The following is a 26,895-nucleotide window of genomic DNA, read 5'->3' on the forward strand; positions in this document are numbered from 1 at the left end:
GTGAATGACTGGTGCGAAAGCGCTTTGATTTGTCTCTGCACAAGATTCAGCGCTATATAAATACCATTATTATTATGATTATTATTATTATCCCTTGGCCTTTGAGGTATCAAGTTCGATCATCCTCCTCTCCAGAGATAATGAGTTACGTACCCTGATACCGGAAATTTGCAGACCTTTAGACGTAGAACACCCTGCTTTAAGTTGTAGGTCGTAATCTGGAAATAGCTGTTGATTTGCCCCGGTAGTACAGTTGGTACGGACACAAGCAAAGAACGTATTGAAGGTTTCAGCCTTTCGGAAATGGCGAAGCCACTTTTCAACAGTGCACTTACATGATATGATGTGTGAATTTATATTTCTTTCTATCATTATCACTAGGAGTCTGGGATTTGTTTTGTAGCTATTTGAAATGTACTTCTTGAAAGCTTATTTTTTTTTTTAATTTCATCTATCAATTTGTTACATATCGCAGTTCCTTTTATCTTGCGTAATCTTATCCATGGTTTAATATATATATAGAGAGAGAGAGAAAGAGAGAGAGAGATTAACCATATGTGGTGGTGGTGAACTTGATATTGATATATTAACCATATGTGGTGGTGGTGAACTTGCTTATGTTTCATACAATCATGTCCATGATCAGTTTGCAAAGTTTTGTCATAAATGATGTTGATTTTTCACTTAATTAAATTTTTTTTTAATATATAATTTTGTCATTCATAAAGGCATTTGGACACTGTGTTTATGCATAGGTACCAGCTATGAAATTGAATGTAGGAATGGTGACAAGGTTTAAACAGGACTTGATATCACATGTCAATAATATTATTTTTCACTAAAGTTTGCCATTCATGGCAATTGTAGTGTTGTGTGCTTTCATCCAAACAACCATCTATGAGCACAGTTTGTGAATTCAGAAACATTTAATGATCGGAACACACAGAGAGAGAAACTAGGTTGCACATTCCTTTCATCTGAATCTCTTTGTTGTTGGTGGTGGTGGTGTCACTGTTTCCATGGGCAATACCCAAACACGTTTTAATAGAATATATGTGCACAAATCCATTGACATATTTATATATTACAAGTGATGACCAACATATGATTTGATATCGGTGTTTGATCTAGACTTTTGCTGCATGTGCATTCTAGATGTGCTGCTAACTTCTTACTTTAAGATGCTGCTAATCAGAGTTCATATGCTGTTAATCAGAGAACATTGTTGTTTTTTTCTAAAACATCTTAAATAAACTCACTACATGTGATCCTGCTGTGGTATGAGGAGAGAGTGATGGTGTCTGCACCACATCCTGTATCTTACCCATCACACCCATCTTAATAGACCGCTGGCGAGTTCCGCAGCCATCTTGGATCTTGTGCAAACGCACCTAACTTTTACTCAAAACTGAGCAATGCCAAAGGCGATCGACATGGACAAAAGCAGCAAACATGTGCTGTCCTCCACCTCTTCAGATGACAGCCTCCATTGCTACAACCAAACTCTGGTCAATGAAGTGCCATTGTATGCACACAGAAAAAAAAGCAAAAAATTGAAAAAAGAAACCTGCAGTTTGGCATGTTTTGCCTCTTGATCGCCTTTGTTGCTTGAAATTTCGCAGAGCCAGTCAACTTCGAGAGCGCGTATCATGTGATGCCCCTGGATAAGTCATGTGAGCACAGAACTCTCCATTGGTCTATTATACCTACCCTTCCAACATCCCCGAGTGGGTATGCTGGGGGTCTTTCAGAATGAACTGTATCCCAACCTTTCATGCAAAACAGTTCCTCTTTTCTATTGCTCTGTTTCTGCCATCTCCCTTCTGTCTGTCTGTCATAACTTACTTCTTTATTATCGGTTTTGCTGCTCCGTTCATCTTTTTTCTTCTTCTGGTAAGCCTTGAAACATTTTGTGGTCTTTTCCTGGCTTGTTGATAATAATGAATGATATCTTCTTTCCACCATTCTTCCGAACCCTTTCAGTCACTCACTTCATTAAAGTACTAAGGTACTTTGGATTACACACCTCATGGTTAACTAAAGCCAAACACACACACACACTCTGAAACCTACGATCTTGCATCATCCCACTGAGCATTCTTCATTGCTGGGGTGTGCTGAATCCAAGTCTTCATCTCTGTAGCTGTTGGACTGTTTAGGGCATACTATAAGCTCAAGTCTTTAGCTTCTCTACCCTACTCATATCTTCTTCTTTTTACCTTTCTTCATCAGAACTGTTCAGCTCAGCTAATCAAAGAGGCGTCACTGCATTTGGGCAAATCTACATAAGCTATACCACATCTGCTGAGCAGATGCCTGACCAGCAGCGTAACCCAATGTGTTTCACTGTTACCTCATTACAAGGAGGTACTTTGGATTACACAGCACACCCACTGGTTAAAACCAAACTGCCAATATGTGTGTAGAAACTGCTCTCTGCCCACAAACTCACGGTCTAGATATCAAAACTACCCATGTATGTGTGGTGCAACTTAAGTGTGGATAAGCACTGAGAGAATCGATGTGAGGTATTATTTCTAAGCTTGTCCTTCATATGTACTTTGTGGTAGTCCTAAATCAGCCCAAGTACGATTTTCAGTAACAGCATGTGTGTGTCATGTGTCAGTGTGTCTCTCCGTGTGTGTGTCTCCAAATCTGTGTGGATTTGTACAAGGGTATCTGTGATTGATATGTCATCACAGACATTGAAAAAAGAAAAAAGGGGGGAAACAGAAAAAAGCTTCAAGAGGTGTCACTTTCTGTCCATCTGCAGGCAACCCTGTGTAAGACGGTTGTGTCCAAGTAGGACCATCACAACAAAACTGGAGGCAGCTGCTGTGCCTGACTATCTGGACTTTGATTATAGTGGAGAGTTTTGCCCCAGTTACATCCCCACTGATTATAGTGGAGAGTTTGCCCCAGTTACATCCCCACTGATTATAGTGGAGAGTTTTGCCCCAGTTACATCCCCACTGATTATAGTGGAGAGTTTTGCCCCAGTTACATCCCCACTGATTATAGTGGAGAGTTTTGCCCCAGTTACATCCCCACTGATTATAGTGGAGAGTTTTGCCCCAGTTACATCCCCACTGATTATAGTGGAGAGTTTGCCCCAGTTACATCCCCACTGATTATAGTGGAGAGTTTGCCCCTGTTACATCCCCACTGATTATAGTGGAGAGTTTTGCCCCAGTTACATCCCCACTGATTATAGTGGAGAGTTTGCCCCAGTTACATCCCCACTGATTATAGTGGAGAGTTTTGCCCCAGTTACATCCCCACTCTCTCAGCCAAGAGGGGTTTTAGGACAGTCGGCACTGGAATGGTCCCCAAAGACCAACTGACCCCCCTGAGGCTGCAGCACTAAACAGCCAGTGCAATCTTGCCTCCTAGTTTGAGAGTCACTGTCCTTCACAAAATATCCAGCTGAAAATGAACCCCCACTGCTATGGAGAAACCATTGATCATCCAGTTCTCCCTTTGCTGTTGGCCCAACTGTAAGCTGCTATCAACTTCAGGTATAAGCACAGCCTTGTATTACAAACACAAAAACATGATGGACAAGTCAAAATGTGGATGCCAGAATTGCGGAATGATAGACAAGACAAGAAATAATTATATTTCAAAAAAAAAAGAAAGAAAAAATATTTGAAACTCATATATAGAGACTATATCACACACCTTCATTTCAAATGAAAGCAAGCAAAAAACATGGTTTCATTTTCATCTTTATTTTGCTGTTTACCGAGTCATTCCAAAGTCATCATTCAACATCCATTATCAAAGTAACTGTGGAAAATACGAATCATGTGCTGATTTCATCCTGCACTGTACACATGAAAATCTAAATGAACTGAGGAAGGAAACTGTTTAAACTTCAATTTGCAAAAAGAATGCATTTCTAATTGTGGACAGGTTATATTGTTTTCAAGCCAGGTTATATAATCGCAGAAATAATCCGACAATATTTGAAGCTATAATGCTAGTTAACGAAAGTATTCACCTCATATCCTGCAAAAAGATGCTGACCAACATGCACAACAAAACACAGACCTATTTCAAAGTCAGTCAAGTATAGCTGAAAAGCAACAAATACATTTAGAAAATCTGACAGTTTATTCATTCTTGAAGTTGGCATGTTAACATCGACTATTCTCCAATGCGCAATAACCAGTTCTGAAAAATTAAGACAAATGAATGATCAATCAATTCTTTTACATCAGTACCTTGCTTCAAACACATACAAAACAACCTGAACTATATATACTGATAATCTTTCTCTTCTTTCCCTTTTGACAACAGAATTCACGTAATTCTGACTGAAAAGTAACACACGTTGTCACGTTACTGTTACATAATTCTGAGCAGCTCTTGACTCAAAAACTGATTTGGTCTCAACAGGTCATTATCTTCAATGCCAAAAAAAATTGTTTGGCACAAACTTGCTCACCCTACTCATTCCCACCACTCCATAGAAAAAAAAAGAGATACCAGCACACATATACCCACTTTGACTTGTCTCTGCTACACAGCTGAAATTGAATAAATACATCATAAACAGCAAGCTTACATTTTCCAACACTATTCCACCTTCAGACACAGACAGACACCACTTCAGTTAGATTTTGATTCAAGCTTTGCAGTTTACCTCCGTCTGCCTTCACTTTATAAATGCCACCAGTTTCACAAAGCAAACACTGCTTCCAATCCAGAAAATGCACAAAGATGGTACTTCAATAGATGCCATGAGGGAACAGAGAACTAAAGGTCACAAAACTCAAAAAAAGTAACAAAGTTCATGTTTCATCACACTTCATTGGACCATCATCATCTCATCTTTCATCCTAACAAAAAAAAATCTAGAAGCTTCGTTTCATTATCAAAACACAGAACAGTTACGCAAGACTTCTTCACGCCAAGACAGACACATAGAAAATCTGCTCCTACACTACCACAATTTCGCTTTCCGTTTGCGCAAGACACGGGAACGGTTAGCTCCTGTTGATGACACCTTCCTGGAAGCCCCCTTCGATGCCGGGTCTGGCGGCGTTTCACTGGACGCGGGTTCCCCAGGAGACACGAGGTTGATGGGACTGTCGGAGGGCGAGGCATTGGGGATGGTGGATCTAGTGCTGGTCTTCTTGCGCCTGTGGACAAACTCTGTAACATTAACTTGTCAGATGGGTCATACACAACACCGACACTTACACTCTGCTGCGCTCACTTTGCTTTGAGACCTGAGCCGGTTTGCATGAGGAATCTTAGCTGTGGTAAGTTTGCTTAGCTTTGAGAATGTTCCTAATTCTTATTCTGGTATTGTGTTTCTTCAAATACATGCTATTTCATAACAATTTTTGTGTGTGTGGTAAATGAAGCTGCTGTGTTTCATTACTTGCTTGTGTGTATTCAGCTCTTTTGACCTTTTAGTCCAATCTTTTTCATGTTTTTGTGTGTGTGTGTGTGTTGGACTGTACTGTGGGCTGAGAGAGTGTGGTGTGAGTAACAAGCCTGTGGATACACAATTATTTTCCAGTCGGATGAATGACATGTATTGCAAGTCAACTGAATTAGCACAGACTTAGGAAAATTCTAATACACACTCAGCTTAGTGCAGCTGAGATCATTTATGCAACCCAGACCTGGCCCAAGACAGGTGTAAGCCACTTGGTTTGAGCTTGAAACACTTTGTGGCAATAATGACCAGGTGTTAACATGAACTTCAGAAATTCAAGCAGTATTAACCAGGCACTAACACAAACTTCCGGACACTGTATCAGCATAAACTCACTGTTCACACTTAACCTGTAGACATTTTAACAGCATTCATCAGGTATTACTACCAACAGACACCATAAAGATCTGTATAAACAGAAGATAACACGAACTAAAGCACACTGCAGTATTAACCAGATGATAAATCTAACCTAAAATACGCTTTAGAAGCACTCACGAGGTGTTTATAACCGACAGATAACACGAACAAAAGCACACTGCAGTATTAACCAGATGATAAATCTAACCTTAAATACGCTTTAGAAGCACTCATGAGGTGTTTATAACCGACAGATAACACGAACAAAAGCACACTGCAGTATTAACCAGATGATAAATCTAACCTTAAATACGCTTTAGAAGCACTCACGAGGTGTTTATAACCGACAGATAACACGAACAAAAGCACACTGCAGTATTAACCAGATGATAAATCTAACCTTAAATACGCTTTAGAAGCACTCACGGGGTGTTAATAACCGACAGATAACACGAACAAAAGCACACTGCAGTATTAACCAGATGATAAATCTAACCTAAAATACGCTTTAGAAGCACTCACGAGGTGTTTATAACCGACAGATAACACGAACAAAAGCACACTGCAGTATTAACCAGATGATAAATCTAACCTTAAATACGCTTTAGAAGCACTCATGAGGTGTTAATAACCGACAGACATTCTCAGCAGCATCAAAGTTGAGTCAATTACCAACATTTTAGACTTTTTAGCAGTAATGACCGACTATTAATACAAGCCAATGGATATCTTAGCAGTATCAGTTCAGGAGCTCTTGAAATTGATTATGCAGCTGTGTCAAGACAGAAGACTGCTGGTGGTGCATTGTTCCAGCTAATTTAAAACACTGATATGACTTGTTAATCTGAATTCTTTATCTTATTCCTACAATGTATAGCTTGTGCACAGTAGTACATGTACAATCACAATTACCATACCAAACAAACATACACACAGCACCAGTGTTCCTTAAAAGTCTGAGAAAAAAAAAGCAGCATTATGATAAATTACTCACCGAGGGTCAAACTCTGAGCTTCAGTTCTCACAAGTTACACTTTATGAGAAATCCTGACTCCACCATTCTTTCCCTGTCCATAGATAAGAACTGTCGCAAGCTTCACCCATCTCATTCGTGCTCTCTCAGTGACACACACACACACACACACACACACACACGCAAAACCCACCCACCTCTTGGCAGTGGTCTTCTTTTTGGTGGTGGTGGTGGTGTCTGGCTGGTCCTGGCCGGCAGACCCCTCATCCTCTGGCACCCGGTCCTGCGGTTCCTCTGGAAAGCTCACAGACTCTTCATTCCGGGCCCTGGACCGTGTGGACCTGGTGGACGATGTGGGCCCTCTCTTGCTCCGTGTGGTGCGTGTGATGGGAGGGGAGAAGATGAACGCCGAGACGTCCGATGTAGGGGCAGGCATCGACTCTGTCGCATGATAAAAAACACAGGAACGTTAATTCAAATTTTCTTCTAGCCTTGGGGGCCCTTCCCCCGTCATTTACACCATGAAAGCTACTGACAATCCCTCCCCCATGACCCCCCCCCCCCTCCAAAAAAAAAACAAAAACAACAAAACAAACAATAAAAACCCAAATTTCACACACACACACACATAAAACAACATGCATTTCTTCCTCTGTAAGTCTGCTGGTCTTTATCACAATATGCACATTTTTTCCTCTGCACCTTCTTTACTAGAGTGCTAAATGATGCAGTATGTTGGAGTTCTACATCTGGCTGGAAAGTGAGTGACCTTATCATGCTCAGGAATGGACCTTACTGTATTTGTTCACTGTCGAACGTCTAATGATATAGGCCTGTATGATCATTAGTATCGCACATTATATACTAATACAGGTCTCAATGGGACAGGCATCTGCTTGGCAGATGTGGTGTAGCGTATATGGATTTGTCCGAACGCAGTGACGCCTCCTTGAGCTACTGATACTGAAACTGAAACTCAATGGGACAAAGAGGAAAAAGAGAGAGAGAGAAAGAGAACACACTTTCTCTATGACAGAAAGAGAGAGAGAAAAGAAACAGGGACAGACAAACACAGAGACTAAGGAAGAGCAAGGATGCCCTTACATTCTTTATCCCAAGGTTTTAGACAATGAGCTCATCCAAACTAATGTTACCAAGACAATGCTGTTTGTCTTCAAAGCACTCTGCCCAAGGCTGCATCAAACCCTGGTGAAAGTCCCCTCCCTATCGCACCACCCACACCCCTAACCAGGGGGATACATGCACGGCAGGAACCAAGGAACACGTGAAACCACCACAATGTGCAAACCACACCAACACCAGACAGTGACAAAACATCAATCTCAAAACACACCACCAGTGACAAAACATCAATCTCAAAACACACCACACAGTGACAAAACACCAATCTCAAAACACACCAGACAGTGACAAAACATCAATCTCAAAACACACCCACACCAGTGACAAAACATCAATCTCAAAACACACCCACACCAGACAGTGACAAAACACCAATCTCAAAACACACCAACACCAGACAGTGACAAAACATCAATCTCAAAACACACCAACACCACACAGTGACAAAACATCAATCTCAAAACACACCAACACCAGACAGTGACAAAACATCAATCTCAAAACACACCAACACCAGACAGTGACAAAACATCAATCTCAAAACACACCAACACCAGACAGTGACAAAACATCAATCTCAAAACACACCAACACCACACAGTGACAAAACATCAATCTCAAAACACACCAACACCAGACAGTGACAAAACATCTATCTCAAAACACACCAACACCACACAGTGACAAAACATCAATCTCAAAACACACCAACACCACACAGTGACAAAACATCAATCTCAAAACACACCAACACCAGACAGTGACAAAACATCAATCTCAAAACACACCAACACCAGACAGTGACAAAACATCAATCTCAAAACACACCAACACCACACAGTGACAAAACATCAATCTCAAAACACACCAACACCACACAGTGACAAAACATCAATCTCAACACACACCAACACCAGACAGTGACAAAACATCAATCTCAACACACACCAACACCACACAGTGACAAAACATCAATCTCATAACACACCAACACCACACAGTGACAAAACATCAATCTCAAAACACACCAACACCACACAGTGACAAAACATCAATCTCAAAACACACCAACACCACACAGTGACAAAACATCAATCTCAAAACACACCAGACAGTGACAAAACATCAATCTCAAAACACACCAACACCAGACAGTGACAAAACATCAATCTCAAAACACACCAACACCACACAGTGACAAAACATCAATCTCAAAACACAACACCAGTGACAAAACATCAATCTCAAAACACACCAACACCAGACAGTGACAAAACATCAATCTCAAAACACACCAACACCAGACAGTGACAAAACATCAATCTCAAAACACACCAACACCACACAGTGACAAAACATCAATCTCAACACACACCAACAAACTCTTACAGGGAGACGTGTGAAGAGAACAGCGAACTGAGGTTGGGTGGTGGAGAAGGGGTGTGGGTGTGTGTGTGCGTGGGTTGGTGGGGGGTGGTGGAGTGGAAGGGAACAGAGGGAGTAGGTAGGAAAAGAGGGAGAGAAAGCACAAATGTGTGTGTGCACATGAAACACAAGGTCATTTACCTTCCTGCACTCTGGACAGGGGTGTTGGTGGTGCAAACTGGAAGCTTGGAGCATCTCCTGCAGACATATTCACACCACATGTACTGATGATATTGGTATCTCCCGAACAGTTCAAAGTAAGTGAAATTCATCTGTTCTTCATGTGTGTTGTGCTGGTGTGTGCAGAATCTGGGAATCATGGCAATGATGGGATACTTAGAGTACTTGCTGTGTATGTGTGTGTGTGTGTGTGTGTGTGAGAGAGAGAGAGAGAGAGAGAGAGAGAGAGAGAGAGAGAGAGAGAGAGAGAGAGAGAGAGAGAGAGAGAGAGGGAGGGAGAGAGTGCGTCCGTGTGAGTACAATCTGTGGATAACAGCAATGATAGGATTAACAGAGTAGCCTCTGTGTGTATGTGTGCCTGTGCACTGCCTGTGTGTGAAGCATACAAACAGCACAGTAACATGAACGAAAAACTGAAACACTTTTGACGTATCCATTCATTCATCGTAATCATTTCTTTTCATGCCAGAAAAACAACAAGACACAAAGAATGAATCATGTTCACAACCTAACAGCCAGCTGGGGTCATCTGCGCCTTGACTCACATCAGTTCAGACCCCTCTAACAGTATACATTCAACGTCTGATATATTCAATGACCAAATACTGGGAGCATCGTTCATTTTCCATGCACTCAGGACACATTTAATCATTTTTGTGTCTAGGTTTGAGTGTAAACTGATTTCTCGTATTTGTATTGTTTTAAAAACACAGCAGACTGCCACCATGGTATTTTGTCGATTTTTCTCTTCCCATGTGCCACTAGAGGAGTATGGAGATGATGTTTTCTCAAAATCAAACACGTTTTCACAAGTTTATCTCTGACATGTAAGTTTTCTCATATCATTTTGTTTTCCGACAATAAAATCCCAAATGCAATGATCCAAAAGGTGTAGTTTTGTACACACACTTGGCAAACAGACTTACTTCATCATCTCTCTTACCAGTTTCCTGGGCAACAGACGACACGTTCACTGCGGACCTTGGCGATGAGTCTCGCTGCTGTTTGCGCAAACTGCGAACCTCTTCGGTCGCCACGGTGATGTCCTTGGTCTCCTCAACGATACTCTCACTCTGGTCAGCCTTCCCTTTTCCTCTCAGGCGTGTGGTGGTGTGAGCTGTGGAACGTTCCGGAGTCTTGGACCTGCTTCGGGCCAATCTACGAGAGGGAGAAGTCACTGGTTCTTCAGGCTCTGATCTGTCTGCGGATGTCGGCGACGTCTCCCGCCTCGCAACTTCTTCACCTTTTCCTGAAGTCGGGGGAGAAGCTGCTGATGACACGTCTGAAGCTTTCGCCTGCTGCCTCGTTCTCCTGGAGGGTGAGGCTGGCTCAGAAACAAGGTCTGGTGTCTTGGACCGCAGTGTAGAACGTCGACTGGGAGAACTTGGGGCCTCGATGTCTTTCCTGCGCCGGACTTTTCTCCGGCTGGGAGACTGGCTTCCTTCCGCGTCATCCGTCTGTTCTGGCATTGGCGGTGTTTCCGGTTTGCTGGCTGGTGGCTTAGCAATGTCGGGTGTGTTGGATCGTTGCGATCGTCGGGTGGGGGACTTTGGGGTGGGATCTTGCGCATGGCTGCTGCCCGCATCCGCAGAAGTGGCACCACCAGATGATGCTCCACTCTCAGCGTCCCTGTCAGGGTTCTGCGCTCCTGTGTCTGCCTTGGTGGTGGTGCGTTCAGGGGTGCGGCCCTTCCTGCCAGGGCTTCTCTCCGGTGTCCTCAGACGGCTGGATCGACGAGATGGGGACACTGGGGGAGGCATCATTTCCACGTCGGAGCTTTCTGTCTGTATTGTCAACGGCTCCTGAAAATAAAAACAGCGTACCACTTTCTGTGCTGCACTTGTAACCAGGCAAAGCTGTAATTAGGAAAACAAACACTAAGAAAAAAATAATAAAATAAAAAGATCTGATTTAACTTTCTGATTCTCTGCATGTTGAAAATATATTGTTTATCTATTTATAGTCTGTTCATCTAAGATGATGATATTAGACTGTTGAAAATATATTTATGTGATTTTATGCTGTAATTTTACACTGGATGAAAATGCTGGGACTTTACATTGGTCAAAATGAGATCAAGAACCAACCCGAGCCCTGCAAAGGCAAACTGGTTCTGTGTCTACTTTAGCAAACTGGCACTGATGAAGGATAAACTTGTACAACTATTTGTTTGTGCCAGCGAAAGAACTTCTGCCTGTCCGGTGTTGCTCCTCAGCACAGAAACTAACCAGCATCACTCATCAATATAATCAAACAAAAGGGTTGTTCCTGGCAAAATTCTGTAGAAAAATCCACTTCGATAGGAAATACAAATAAAACTGCACGCAGGAAAAAATACAAAAAAGTGGGTGGCACTCTCAGTGTAGTGACATGCTCTCCCTGGGGAGAGCAGCTTGAATTTCACACAGAGAAATGTGTTGTGGCAAAAAAGAGAAATATAATACAATACCATGCAATACTATACAATACAATGTAATGTATATGTATTCATACACATCTGTGTGTGCATATGCAGGCACAAATGTACTAAGTTTGATTTTTTTTTTCATCTGAATGCTGATTTTTTCCCCATACATATTTTCTTTTTTTTCCCTTCTGTAATTGATGTGTATTTATCTATCAAATTCAATTCAAAAACAACAGCAACAAAATAGAGCAAGACTCATGCTTCTCACACAAACAGAAAAGGATGAATACATATTTTCTTTTTCTTTTTTTTCCCTTTTGTAATTGATGTGTATTAATCTATCAAATTCAATTCAAAAACAACAGCAACAAAATAGAGCAAGACTCATGCTTCTCACACAAACAGAAAAGGATGAATACATATTTTCTTTTTCTTTTTTTTCCCTTTTGTAATTGATGTGTATTAATCTATCAAATTCAATTCAAAAACAACAGCAACAAAATAGAGCAAGACTCATGCTTCTCACACAAACAGAAAAGGATGAATACATATTTTCTTTTTCTTTTTTTTCCCTTTTGTAATTGATGTGTATTAATCTATCAAATTCAATTCAAAAACAACAGCAACAAAATAGGGCAAGACTGATGCTTCTCACACAAACAGAAAAGGATGAAAACTTAGAGAGAGGTGACGCCGCACAGCCTCTGACAAAAGGAAAGCAGTACCTCGATGGGCTTGGTGACTGGCAGCGATCCCTCTGGTCTTTTGCCCTGTTCCCTGTCGGTCTGCCTCACAGCTCGTGATGGGGACGGAGGGGGCGACCTGTCAACACTCCTTGTGGATCTCCGAGACGGAGAGACTGGAGGAGAGCGATCAACACTCCTTGTGGATCTCAGAGATGGAGGAGGAGAGCGATCAACACTCCTTGTGGATCTCAGAGATGGAGGAGGTGGAGAGCGATCAACACTCCTTGTGGATCTCCGAGACGGAGAAACTGGAGGAGAGCGATCAACACTCCTTGTGGATCTCTGAGATGGAGGAGGCGGAGAGCGATCAACACTCCTCCTTGATCTCCGAGACGGAGAAACTGGTGGAGAGTGGTCATCAACAGTCCGTGTGGATCTCCGAGACGGAGAAGCAGGCGGAGAACGATCAACACTCCTCGTGGATCTCTGAGATGGAGAAGGCGGTGGAGAGCGATCGACGCTTCTTGTGGACCTTCGTGAGGGAGACACTGGCGGTGATCTGTCCATGCTACGAGTTGATTTCTTAAAGGCTGAGGACGACTTCTCTTTACTCCCTGAGGCCCTGTGCAGTGGGGAGGGTGGTGGAGACCTGTCGCTATTTCTGGTGGACTTACGGGATGGGGAGGGTGGCGGGGAGCGGCTGGCCTGAGCTGTCCTCCGTGCAGGGGACCCTGGGAGGCTCTGGCGTCCCGAGCTGTCTGAAGGCGATACCGGTGGGGACCGACTCATCTCACTTCTTCCAAACGGCGAGGAAGGTGGAGATGGCTGGGAGTTATTCTCGTTGCTGTTATTCTCAACATCGTCAACATCGTCATCACTACCTTCCAGCCTCAGAGGGGGCATGGAGACAGGCCACTCCAGCTCCTCTGGGGGCTTCTCCCTCGCTGGGGAAATCCGACGCAGTTTGGGAGGGGTGGGTTCCGTCTTCTCCTGGTCTTTCTCCACCTCTGACAGATCAATTTTCAGGCCCGTTCGCCTGGACGTACGCGCTGACCTGGTCAGTCTTTCGGGTGTGGATCTTCTTGAAGATCTTTTGATCGGTGTTGGGACCTGGATGTCCAAGTCCAACACATCCTCGTCGGCTGAGACCTCCACAGTGTCAGACCGCTGAGGTTCCTCCACCACGTTTTCCTGACCACCGCTGGCTTGTCTGGCCTCTGTCAGAACACGGTCCTCTGCTGGTTCTATCGTTTCCAAGGATTCTGCACTGGAAGCAGGGGCCGCCTCGGCCTCTTTGTCACATTCGACAATAGGCAGTGCATCGTGGGAGGACGTCTTCTCCAGTACCACTGTCGTCTCTTTCCCAGACTTCACGGTTTGTTCCGACACAATTCTAAGTTCGTAGCGATCGGCCATCTCTCCCGAAGAGACGAGGGACGTGTGCCTGGTCTCTGTGAAGACAGACGTCTGCGTCATGGTTTCCTGCTGATCACCTCGGACCCTGAGCAGCAGTGACGCGGGGCTGCCCTGAGGAGACAGCCGATGACGCTGTGACGCCGTCTCGCTTTCCGCCCGGGTTCGAACAGACAGCGGGGACCGGTCCCTGAGAGGGGAGGCGGAAGGCGCTTCGCTTTCTTCCTCATGCAGAGTGGGTCGCGTCAATCGGCCGCCAGGGCTTGTGTCAGGTGAAGCGTTCTTCTCACCCGGACGCAGCCGAGACTCCACTCGTTCTTGATGCTGCTCCTCCTCCATCCGAACCGAGATGGGTTCAGATGCTGACGAGAGGATGTGAGGAGGGTGGTGAGGAGTTCTGTCGGCAGTGGGGGAGGGGGTGGAGAGGGGCAGGGTGGATGTGTTCTCCTCCTCCTCCTCCATCTCCATGGGCTCTGTCCAAACAAAAGTCAAAGTAAAAATCATCAAATTCGTCAGTGTTGAACGCTTCCCGTCAATTGTTGTCTTCCCACAATGGTGTTCAGCTGCCAGTACGTGTAACACACGCATCCATACGTACACTCACATCTGTCTCACCACACACAATGCATTACAGAGTGTCTGTCTCCGTTGTCATACAAACAGAACTACAAGTGATCCTATAAGAAATGCATATCAATCATGTTACTCTTCCTGAAAAGCAGCTAACTAATTTAAAAAAAACAACAACCTTGCTTGTGAAACGGCCTTTTTACACACAACAGAACTGGACAGGCTCAACAGCCAAAAGGCTAAAATGTTGGGATTTCTTCATCCTGATGGACCTGTATTAGATTCCCAATTATGGTACCTGGTGGGTTAGAAAGGAAATGTTCTTCCTAAAATTACATTTAAGTAACATACTTACCGTGACCCACTAGTGCAGACTCCAGCAGGGGTCCGATTCCTGTCCTGTGCTAACTACTACCCGCCTATGCAGAGAAAACGAAAGTAGAATGGACAGACAGAGGTAAAGCAAAATGGTTTCTGATTGTTGAATCTCCCTTCAGTCATTCACTCTGAAGCTGGTCTACCCTGAAAAACCTGCTTGTGTATTCCCTGCAAAGTAACTACTCAGTTCCCAAAGCAACATTTTAACATGACGAAGTTTAGTGGCCATCAACCACCAAAACTCTGACAATCACTCATGTCTACAGACTGTTAAACCCAAGAGCTGTTCACACTTCCAGATGTTTGACGTAAACTGACCTGCAACTTGCCGAGACATGTTGAAAGTGATCTCCTCATCTGACAAGGGAATAGCCTCCTCATTAGAGCTCTCCTGCTGCGAGGAGTCTTGGTCTTGCTGGGGCTGTTTGTTCTTGTCAGGAGACACGTGCAACGGGGGCCGTGACAGGCTGTCAGGCGATACATAGCGCGGGGAGATTTCTCGTCTGTGGACAGACACGCACACACGACGACTGTTAGCACAAAAAAAGCAACAGTTCACAAATCAACAATCATATTTGTTTTTCTTTCCCCAATTACCTGACCAAAGTTTGTTTCCTCATTGTGTGTGTTCGTTCTTTAGTTTATCATCTTTTCACTATTAGTGATATTAGACACACAAAAAAAAGAAAAAAAAAAAGAAAAAAAAATTGGGGGTGGGGAGGGGTAGGGAGAGTGGAAAGAGAAGTCAGGATAATACAGAAAATGTAGAAAACTACCAAGAAATGCATAACTAACAAGAAATTAGCTTTAACAGTAACAATTCAATAATGATGATCATAACTAAAACCATTAACATGATTATGAAGGACATTAAAGGAATGTAGAAATAGGGCTATGAACTAATGCCTTTGAAAGTTCTACTAAAAGAACCTCGTTAGAAATAACTTCCCCCAAATCATCTCTGTGTGTGTGTGTGTGTGTGTGCATATGCACACGTTCATGTATGTAAAGTGTGTATGTGTGTGTGTGTGTGTGCACGCACATATGCACACGTTCATGCATGTAAAGTGTGTATGTGCGCGTGTGTGTGTGTACAGTTGGGATTACGTGTGTGCCCTTATCCTTCAGATACACTGAGCGATGTTTCACTTTCATGTCCACCTGTAAACAATTTACCATTTCATGACATCTTTCTATTCAAACATCATGATTATAGAGCATGTAGTGCTCTCCAGTTAAGTACTCTCGAAAAATCCTGTGCAACAATAAATCAACCACTCCTTACATTTCAGGCTCTGCAAATCGGATCTGTTTCGGCGTCGCCGCCGCCTCTGACGCACTCTTTTCCGTCTTGGACCAGTCCACTTGTGCAGTCTGGGAGGACATGGGTGAAGGGGTGGAGGAGGGGGTGATGGATGTGGGGGTGGAGGGCAGGGAGGGGGAATGGCTGGCTGAGGTGGAGAAACCCAGGCGCTTCGGTTGCCCTCTGCCAGCCTTGCCGACGCCTGGAACAAGAACAGATGGGGGGGTGGGGGGTGGAGGGGAGTGAATGAGTGTGGGGGAAGAGTGGGGGTGGCGGGGGTTGGGGTGGGGCTGCTTCCCATGTGCTGGAACAAAATCTCTTTCACCAGAGCACTAGTGATTTTAAGGGGGGGAAAAAAAAGAACTTTCAGGAATTTAACTGGTATCAATCATTACAATTATCTTTTACCTACTAAGGTCATTTTATGCAAACATTAACAGCCCACATCAACTTTGGAACTGGTGTTGCTTTTTTCTGATTCCACCATTTTACAGAAATAGAATGAAACCAAAACCATCCACCATTTGCAGGGACAGGGGAAGAAATCACCCAATCGTTATATTTACAGAAATAGAATGAAACCAAAACCATCCACCATTTGCAGGGATAGGGGAAGAAACCACCTAATCGTTCTGCACAACCCCTGAGCTCTGCACCTACCCACAAAATCTCTCTCAGCCAAAGGAACAAAATGTTCAAACAACTTGAGCACAGACCAGCAACACCTGGCCACACTGACTTCAAAGTGAGAAAAGTGAAAATAGGGGAGCGGTGGCCTAGTGGAAACACGTCCACCAGGAAGTGAGAGAATCTGGGCATGAGGAATCCAATCCCACACCTGCCCATGTTTTCTGCCCATCCACTGCACCATGAGTGGGGTCCAGAAGCTGGTAAAATAGCACAGTAAAATCCACTCTAATATACGTGTGTGTGTGCGTGTATGTGCGTGCGTGCGCGCGCGCACACACACGCTTGTGCAGGACTGAATCCTGACTGAGGGACCCAAGAAACGAATGATGAGCGCAAAAAAGGTAGCTCTTCGTCGGGTGCACACAGGTAGACAGCCTCTTGTGCAAATGTTAGGAAAGTGCTTAGAGCTTGTCTGACTGAGGTAAGGCGCAAAAAATGTATCCATATCTATGCACTTAGAGCTATTAATCAATTAAAATGGAAGGTGTGCACATGCACACACTCATCAGCCATTGGGCTGATGGCATGCTACGCTCCCAAACAGGAGTCGATCTTTTTCGGGTTTTTGTGTGTGTGTTTTTCTGTAAGCGCACACGCAACAAAAATCTCTCGATTTAATCAAAACAAGATATATCACTTCAAAATCTAAGTAAAGCATAATGTTTGGTACAAGAGTTTGTTGGATAAACACAGAACAGACGAGAAATGTGCCTTTGATTATTGGGACAGATGAAGTCAAGGAGGTGGTGGGGCATCTTTTTTTTTTCCGATTTTGTCATCCGATACATCATCAGTAGGGACAAGGTGTCATGACTGACATTTGAACCTTGGATCCAAAGACTGGAAGTCCAACCCTCTTACCCCTCATACCTGTTATACACTTTACATTTTCTTTTGACCAAAGCAGAAAGAACACAAACCCTCTGCCATCAGAAAACCCAAAAACTCCGTCATTGGCAGCTAAATGGCAATAAGACTTTCTCGTATTTTCTTCTGGGAAAAAAAAGTGTGGGGGAAGAGTGGGGGTGGTGGGGGTTGGGGTGGGGCTGCTTCCCATGTGCTGGAACAAAATCTCTTTCACCAGAGAACTACTGATTTTAAGGGAAAAAAAAGAACTTTGAGGAATTTAACTGGTATCAATCATTACAATTATCTTTTACCTACTAAGGTCATTTAATGCAGACGTTAACAGCCGACATAAACTTTGGAACTGGTGTTGCTTTTTTCTGATTCCACCATTTTACAGAAATAGAATGAAACCAAAACCATCCACCATTTGCAGGGATAGGGGAAGAAATCACCCAATCGTTCTGTACAACCCCTGAGCTCTGCACCTACCCACAAAATCTCTCTCAGCCAAAGGAACAAAATGTTCAAACAACTTGAGCACAGACCAGCAACACCTGGCCACACTGACTTCAAAGTGAGAAAAGTGAAAATAGTGGAGCGGTGGCCTAGTGGAAACACGTCCACCAGGAAGTGAGAGAATCTGGGCATGAGGAATCCAATCCCACACCTGCCCATGTTTTCTGCCCATCCACTGCACCATGAGTGGGGTCCAGAAGCTGGTAAAATAGCACAGTAAAATCCACTCTAATATACGTGTGTGTGTGCGTGTATGTGCGTGCGTGCGCGCGCGCACACACACGCTTGTGCAGGACTGAATCCTGACTGAGGGACCCAAGAAACGAATGATGAGCGCAAAAAAAAGGTAGCTCTTCGTCGGGTGCACACAGGTAGACAGCCTCTTGTGCAAATGTTAGGAAAGTGCTTAGAGCTTGTCTGACTGAGGTAAGGCGCAAAAAATGTATCCATATCTATGCACTTAGAGCTATTAATCAATCAAAACGGAAGGTGTGCACATGCACACACTCATCAGCCATTGGGCTGATGGCATGCTACGCTCCCAAACAGGAGTGGATCTTTTTCTGGTTTTTGTGTGTATGTTTTTCTGTATGAGCACACGCAACAAAAATCTCTCATTTAATCAAAACAAGATATATCACTTCAAAATCTAAGTAAAGCATAATGTTTGGTACAAGAGTTTGTTGGATAAACACAGAACAGACGAGAAATGTGCCTTTGATTATTGGGACAGATGAAGTCAAGGAGGTGGTGGGGCATCTTTTTTTTCTGATTTTGTCATCCGATACATCATCAGTAGGGACAAGGTGTCATGACTGACATTTGAACCTTGGATCCAAAGACTGGAAGTCCAACCCTCTTACCCCTCATACCTGTTATACACTTTACATTTTCTTTTGACCAAAGCAGAAAGAACACAAACCCTCTGCCATCAGAAAACCCAAAAACTCCATCATTGGCAGCTAAATGGCAATAAGACTTTCTCGTATTTTCTTCTGGGAAAAAAAAACAAAAAACCCTCTGCCATCAGAAACTGAAAAACTCAGTCACAGGCAGCTTGGACTGCTACTCACAAGCCCCACCCCCACTTATTTAACAACCCCGCCCCTAAACCCCCTTTAACCCCACCCACAATGGGCGGGGTCACAAATCAACTCTTGTGAACCATGCTGTACAGACACCCCACCCCCACCCCCCAAACCACACCCCCTCTCCCCCAACTGTGGCCGGCGTCTCTGGGGCCCAACCCATGAAGAAGGGAAGGGGTGAAGACCAGAGACAAGCTGGCTAGTCTTTTGCTCTCTGTCTGCCCATAAAAAGCTCGCGTTATCCTTCTCGCGGCCTTCACACCCTCAGACAAACAAGAAAAAAGAGAGAATCTCTCTCTCTCTCTCTCCTCTTCAACACATACAAACCCCCGAAGAATTGATGTTGTTTTTCTTCGAGGCTTACCACAGCTGCCTGAGATTTGTGTTGTCATCATCTGGCAGAGGCTGTGTCCTGACATAAATGACTGTGGTCTCAACAGCTTTAAATATGTGGAAAACAACAGCCATCCACATTCCTCCTTACATATTTCATACAAATATCAATCGTATTTTTTTCTGATAAAAATTGTGATTTTGAGGAGATATCTATGTTTGTGCTCTCACCAATCTTGTAAGTTCACTTGGTATCATTTTTTTTTTATCAAAACCACACAATCAACCCCCACCCCCACCCCCAACCTCTCCCCCTGACACCCACCCCCACCCCCAGAGATAAGCCTTGATGCCAGGGTAGGAGCACTAAAAAGAAATTAGCGAACTGTACATTAGAGAGGGTCTATCGAGGGGACCTTTCTTACTTTTCAAACAAAAAAACCCTGAAAAATAAACTGTAAGATCATCAGAAAACTAGACTGAAATGAGGCTAGGACTGTACTAACATTATCATAATTATTACTGCCATTATCTTTTATATTTATATAGCACCTATCCTCAGGCACAGACCAAGTTCTAAGCACCGATCCTCAGTCAGTCACAAAGTTCTAAGCGCTTTACAAACAGAGATATTTGCACAACAGGCTGCCTACCTGGGCAGAGCCAACTAAGAGCTGACTTAAAGCACTCCATTGGTTTCTTGGGTCGTTCAGTCTGGCTTCCCATACACATGTTCACACACACACACACACACACATTTATACACATTTATATATCAGAGCGGATTTTACTGCAAAATTTTGCCAGGGACAATTCTCTTGTTGCTGTGTTTTCTTTTATGTGCACTAAGTGCATGCTGCACAAAGGAACCTTGATTTTATCATCCCGTCCAAATCCAGACCATCACTCAAGGGTCTTGTGGAAGGAGAGAAAATATGGCAAGTGTGGGATTACCATGAGTTCTAAATAAATTACCAAGAATAGAAACTTATGCTTTGTCAAGGTCAGGCAACTTCAAGCCAGTGTTGCAAAGCGTTTGAGGCCAGATTCAACTACGATGAATCAAAGTGACAGAGAAATTTGATGAATCAAAGTGACAGAGAAATTCGCAGTTTCTCAAAACTTCATTAAAAAAAATTTTTTTTAAAGGAAAAAAAAACACACACCCAACATGCCCAGGTTACACGGTTTCATCCTGTCTGTCTGTTCAGCGTGACACCTTGTAATTGCCTTTAAAAAATAAAAATAAAAAAAATAAAAAATAAAAAATCTTTACAGGTTTCTTTTACCCTTGTATGAACATCTCAAATGAAGGGTGTATGAATGGACTTGGAACTTTCTGAGTTCATTTATCTAGCTTCCTTTCAGCATAAATTTCTGAGTTCATTTACCTAGATCAATTATCCACCAAAAAAACCACTGTGCGACTTCTGATCTAGTGTTCACTTGTGAGAAGGGTTTGAGGCCCAGTTTGATTTCTGTCGGGGATGGCTGAAACAGTGGAGGGGAAGGACTGGGCCACGCCTTCCTGTGCCCAGCCCTGGACACTGTGGATATGAATTCACTGCCTTCCTGTGCCCAGCCCTGGACACACTGGATATGAATTCACTGCCTTCCTGTGCCCAGCCCTGGACACTGTGGATATAAATTCACTGCCTTCCTGTGCCCAGCCCTGGACACACTGGATATAAATTCACTGCCTTCCTGTGCCCAGCCCTCGACACACTGGATATAAATTCACTGCCTTCCTGTGCCGAGCCCTGGACACACTGAATATAAATTCACTGCCTTCCTGTGCCCAGCCCTGGACACACTGAATATAAATTCACTGCCTTCCTGTGCCCAGCCCTGGACACACTGAATATAAATTCACTGCCTTCCTGTGCCCAGCCCTGGACACACTGAATATAAATTCACTGTCTTCCTGTGCCCAGCCCTGGACACACTGGATATAAATTCACTGCCTTCCTGTGCCCAGCCCTGGACACACTGAATATGAATTCACTGCCTTCCTGTGCCCAGCGCTGGACACACAGAATATAAATTCACTGCCTTCCTGTGCCCAGCCCTGGACACAGTGGATATGAATTCACTGCCTTCCTGTGCCAAGCCCTGGACACACTGGATATAAATTCACTGCCTTCCTGTGCCAAGCCCTGGACACACTGGATATAAATTCACTGCCTTCCTGTGCCAAGCCCTGGACACACTGGATATGAATTCACTGCCTTCCTGTGCCCAGCCCTGGACACACTGAATATAAATTCACTGCCTTCCTGTGCCCAGCCCTGGACACACTGAATATAAATTCACTGCCTTCCTGTGCCCAGCCCTGGACACACTGGATATAAATTCACTGCCTTCCTGTGCCCAGCCCTGGACACAGTGGATATAAATTCACTGCCTTCCTGTGCCCAGCCCTGGACACACTGAATATAAATTCACTGCCTTCCTGTGCCCAGCCCTGGACACACTGAATATAAATTCACTGCCTTCCTGTGCCCAGCCCTGGACACACTGGATATAAATTCACTGCCTTCCTGTGCCAAGCCCTGGACACACTGGATATAAATTCACTGCCTTCCTGTGCCCAGCCCTGGACACACTGGATATAAATTCACTGCCTTCCTGTGCCCAGCCCTGGACACAGTGGATATGAATTCACTGCCTTCCTGTGCCCAGCCCTGGACACACTGGATATAAATTCACTGCCTTCCTGTGCCGAGCCCTGGACACACTGGATATAAATTCACTGCCTTCCTGTGCCCAGCCCTGGACACACTGGATATAAATTCACTGCCTTCCTGTGCCCAGCCCTGGACACTGTGGATATAAATTCACTGCCTTCCTGTGCCCAGCCCTGGACACACTGAATATAAATTCACTGCCTTCCTGTGCCCAGCCTTAGACACACTGGATATAAATTCACTGCCTTCCTGTGCCCAGCCCTGGACACACTGAATATAAATTCATTGCCTTCCTGTGCCCAGCCCTAGACACAGTGGATATAAATTCACTGCCTTCCTGTGCCCAGCCCTGGACACACTGGATATAAATTCACTGCCTTCCTGTGCCCAGCCCTGGACACTGTGGATATGAATTCACTGCCTTCCTGTGCCCAGCCCTGGACACACTGGATATAAATTCACTGCCTTCCTGTGCCCAGCCCTGGACACACTGGATATAAATTCACTGCCTTCCTGTGCCGAGCCCTGGACACTGTGGATATGAATTCACTGCCTTCCTGTGCCAAGCCCTAGACACAGTGGATATGAATTCACTGCCTTCCTGTGCCCAGCCCTGGACACAGTGGATATGAATTCACTGCCTTCCTGTGCCCAGCCCTGGACACTGTGGATATGAATTCACTGCCTTCCTGTGCCCAGCCCTGGACACTGTGGATATGAATTCACTGCCTTCCTGTGCCGAGCCCTAGACACAGTGGATATGAATTCACTGCCTTCCTGTGCCCAGCCCTGGACACAGTGGATATGAATTCACTGCCTTCCTGTGCCCAGCCCTGGACACAGTGGATATGAATTCACTGCCTTCCTGTGCCCAGCCCTGGACACAGTGGATATGAATTCACTGCCTTCCTGTGCCCAGCCCTGGACACAGTGGATATGAATTCACTGCCTTCCTGTGCCCAGCCCTGGACACACTGAATATAAATTCACTGCCTTCCTGTGCCCAGCCCTGGACACAGTGGATATGAATTCACTGCCTTCCTGTGCCCAGCCCTGGACACACTGGATATGAATTCACTGCCTTCCTGTGCCCAGCCCTGGACACAGTGGATATGAATTCACTGCCTTCCTGTGCCCAGCCCTGGACACAGTGGATATGAATTCACTGCCTTCCTGTGCCCAGCCCTGGACACAGTGGATATGAATTCACTGCCTTCCTGTGCCCAGCCCTGGACACAGTGGATATGAATTCACTGCCTTCCTGTGCCCAGCCCTGGACACAGTGGATATAAATTCACTGCCTTCCTGTGCCCAGCCCTGGACACAGTGGATATGAATTCACTGCCTTCCTGTGCCCAGCCCTAGACACAGTGGATATGAATTCACTGCCTTCCTGTGCCCAGCCCTGGACACAGTGGATATGAATTCACTGCCCCAATGACTGTAAAAGGCTGTGGGACCTTTGACCTAATCATTTGCATGCAAGCTGATTGGAAATGCTAAGCAGCAATAGCTTTATGTTCTGAGCCATTGTAAGAACAACAGCATTTGTCTTAAAAAAAGAAAAAAAAAAGAAAAAAAAAAGGGGGATTGTCAGGGCTCTCTGCCATCAGACTCGAAAAGAATCAATCACGGGCAGCTGAGTGGCATCCCGTAGCCCCGCCCTCCAACCCCAAAACCCCACCCCTGGGGGTCACAGCTAACCCAGCCTAGCCCCACCCTCTACAAGACACCCCTTAACTATCTACCCCTCCTAACACCACCCCCCTGGGACTGTGGCAAGCATCTCCGCACCCCCACCCATAGAGAGGGGTGGGGGTTGAGGGAGAGGTACTTGATCTTTGCTATGTGTCTGGCCTTATAACGCTCGCCTTGCTCTGAAACGACCGCCAAGACTCCAGACAGTGGTGATGTTGCTTCCACCAGGCCACAGCCGCCTAGGATTCGTGTGATCATCACCTGGCAGAGAGGCTCCCTCCCTTTCATAAAGAACACACTTGTAAGCCTTTCACACTTCACCACAGCTTTAGTTACTGCAGTTCAGGGTCATCGCATGATCGACAGCCTGGCTAGTCATGAAATTACCTCAACTTTGCAAATGGCGACTGCCCTACAGTGAATTTTCCCATTTGATTTGGGTCAATTTGAATTTAAAAAAAAAAAAATTTTTAGGAGTTTTTTTTTGCAAAGCAAAATGTTTATGTCAACAGAGCTGTCAGGACATGCAATGCGTAAGAGATGGCTGGAATGTTGTTAATTTTGCTGAACGTCGGTGACATCAGCAGCAACTAAAATGTGGTAGAACAGGAAAGTGATGCTGCTGATCAACCCAAGCAACTGTGGTGATCGTGACGAGGATTACACCCTACCAAGAACACTGACAGGCAGAAGGCATGGTCATGCTGGGTGTAGGCATAGAAAAATCAACACATTGTAGCTTGAACTTGTTAAAGCCTTCATAGAAAGAATTTAATTTACTGCCATTCCTCCACATGAAGGCTTCAAGATTTAAAATTGTATACAGTGTGTTAAAATATTGTATAATTGTGGGTGTGGGTCGCTGGTGTGTGTGTGTGTGTGTGTGTGTGTGTACAGAACATCATAGTGAAGAAAAACAGTTGCACTTTGTAGTTCGGCCACATATTTGCAAATATTCCTCCAATACCAGTTCCATCAATGAAACACACAACACCACAACCACAAAATTAGACACAATCACACCATGAAAGAAGTCAAAATGAAATAAACAAAACAACAAAAGAACAACCACCCCAGAACTTAGAGAAGAATGTTGTTATTTTTGTCAGCACACACACAACATACAGGAGAAATTATGTAACATGCCAGTCCACAAAAGTCCAAGTACCAAATGTCAGCAAGAATCACAAAGTAAGCACCAAGACTGTCAGTTAGCTGAGTAAACAGAACAAGTATCACAAAGTAAGTGTGTAACCTGTCAGGACTCTCTGCCATCAGATTACTAAAGAATCAATCACGGGCAGCTGAGTGGCATCCCGCAGCCCCGCCCTCCAACCCCAAAACCCCACCCCTGGGGGTCACAGCTAACCCAGCCTAGCCCCACCCTCTACAAGACACCCCTTAACTATCTACCCCTCCTAACACCACCCCCCTGGGACTGTGGCAAGCATCTCCGCACCCCCACCCATAGAGAGGGGTGGAGGTTGAGGGGGGAGCTGCCTGGTCTTTGCTGTGTGTCCGGCCTTACAACGCTCGCCTTATCCTTCCAACGACCGCCAAGATTACAGACAGTTTGGGGGAACTCTGGTTTTTCTTCCATCATGCCACAGCCGCCTAGGATTCGCACTATCATCATCTGGCAGAGATTCCTTCTTCTCTTTCACAAAGTACTTTAAACAACTAGCCACAAAAGCCACCATGCTTTTGAAACAGTTACTGAAAATACAGAAGTGGCAGAACTACTGTCTGAATTTTTCATTAATGTTTGTGGGCTGAAAATTTCCCTGACTTTTTTTCTATATGAGATCTTTATAACCCATACATGACATGATTAGTACAATTATTTCAGAACGTGAATGCATATGGAGGGGGTGGGAAGGTCAACCTGAAAGCAGATAATAAAGCAAGGCAGCCAATTCACGACACAATCACACAAAGATAAACAGAAAAACTATAACAACTGAAAACTTGAGAGAATGCTACAATTTTGACCAGCACATACAAAACATAAACCCGTACAAGACATGATTAGTACAATTAACTATTTCAGGGCATGATCACATATGGAAGGGGTGGAGGGTGGGGGGTGGTTAACCTGAAAGCAATGATGAAGCAAAGACAATCACTTCACAACAGAGTCACAAAAAAACACAAAAACTGTAAGAGTATATTACAATTCCATCCAGCACACACAAAAAAACATGGAAGAAATTATCAGCCACATGCATACCAGCAAAAGTCTGAGTGCAAACTGTCTGGCTGAGTGAACAGTGCAAACTGTCTGGCTGAGTGAACAGTGCAAACTGTCTGGCTGAGTGAACAGTGCAAACTGTCTGGCTGAGTGAACAGAGTAAACTGTCTGGCTGAGTGAACAGTGCAAACTGTCTGGCTGAGTGAACAGTGCAAACTGTCCGGCTGAGTGAACAGTGCAAACTGTCCGGCTGAGTGAACAGTGCAAACTGTCTGGCTGAGTGAACAGTGCAAACTGTCTGGCACAGTGCAAACTGTCTGGCTGAGTGAACAGTGCAAACTGTCCGGCTGAGTGAACAGTGCAAACTGTCTGGCTGAGTGAACAGTGCAAACTGTCTGGCACAGTGCAAACTGTCTGGCTGAGTGAACAGTGCAAACTGTCTGGCTGAGTGAACAGTGCAAACTGTCCGGCTGAGTGAACAGTGCAAACTGTCTGGCTGAGTGTACAGAGCAAGAATCACAAATCAACCGCTAAGACTGTCATTAAACTGCAA

At 44.6% G+C, this 26,895-nt stretch overlaps 1 protein-coding gene and 1 non-coding gene across 3 annotated transcripts in view; both read right to left on the reverse strand.

Moving 5' to 3' along the window:
- Positions 1–3,712: 3,712 nt before the first annotated feature.
- LOC143301802 (uncharacterized) overlaps positions 3,713–26,895 on the reverse strand; it is a 78,509-nt gene continuing 55,326 nt past the window's right edge. For both annotated transcript variants that reach the window (XM_076616197.1, XM_076616196.1), the window contains exons 32-38: positions 16,273–16,492; positions 15,306–15,490; positions 12,666–14,512; positions 10,477–11,335; positions 9,495–9,551; positions 6,983–7,226; positions 3,713–5,147 (exon numbers count right to left, since the gene is read on the reverse strand). In XM_076616197.1, the coding sequence (XP_076472312.1) occupies positions 4,949–5,147; positions 6,983–7,226; positions 9,495–9,551; positions 10,477–11,335; positions 12,666–14,512; positions 15,306–15,490; positions 16,273–16,492 (3,611 nt within the window). In that variant the 3' untranslated portion in view covers positions 3,713–4,948. The remainder of the gene's footprint in view (positions 5,148–6,982; positions 7,227–9,494; positions 9,552–10,476; positions 11,336–12,665; positions 14,513–15,305; positions 15,491–16,272; positions 16,493–26,895) is intronic.
- On the reverse strand, positions 25,421–25,792 carry LOC143302152 (small nucleolar RNA U85). Its single transcript, XR_013057893.1, has one exon. It is a non-coding gene; the product is annotated as a small nucleolar RNA U85 (small nucleolar RNA).

Source organism: Babylonia areolata, chromosome 28, assembly GCF_041734735.1.
Source record: "Babylonia areolata isolate BAREFJ2019XMU chromosome 28, ASM4173473v1, whole genome shotgun sequence".
Taxonomy (NCBI): domain Eukaryota; kingdom Metazoa; phylum Mollusca; class Gastropoda; order Neogastropoda; family Buccinidae; genus Babylonia; species Babylonia areolata.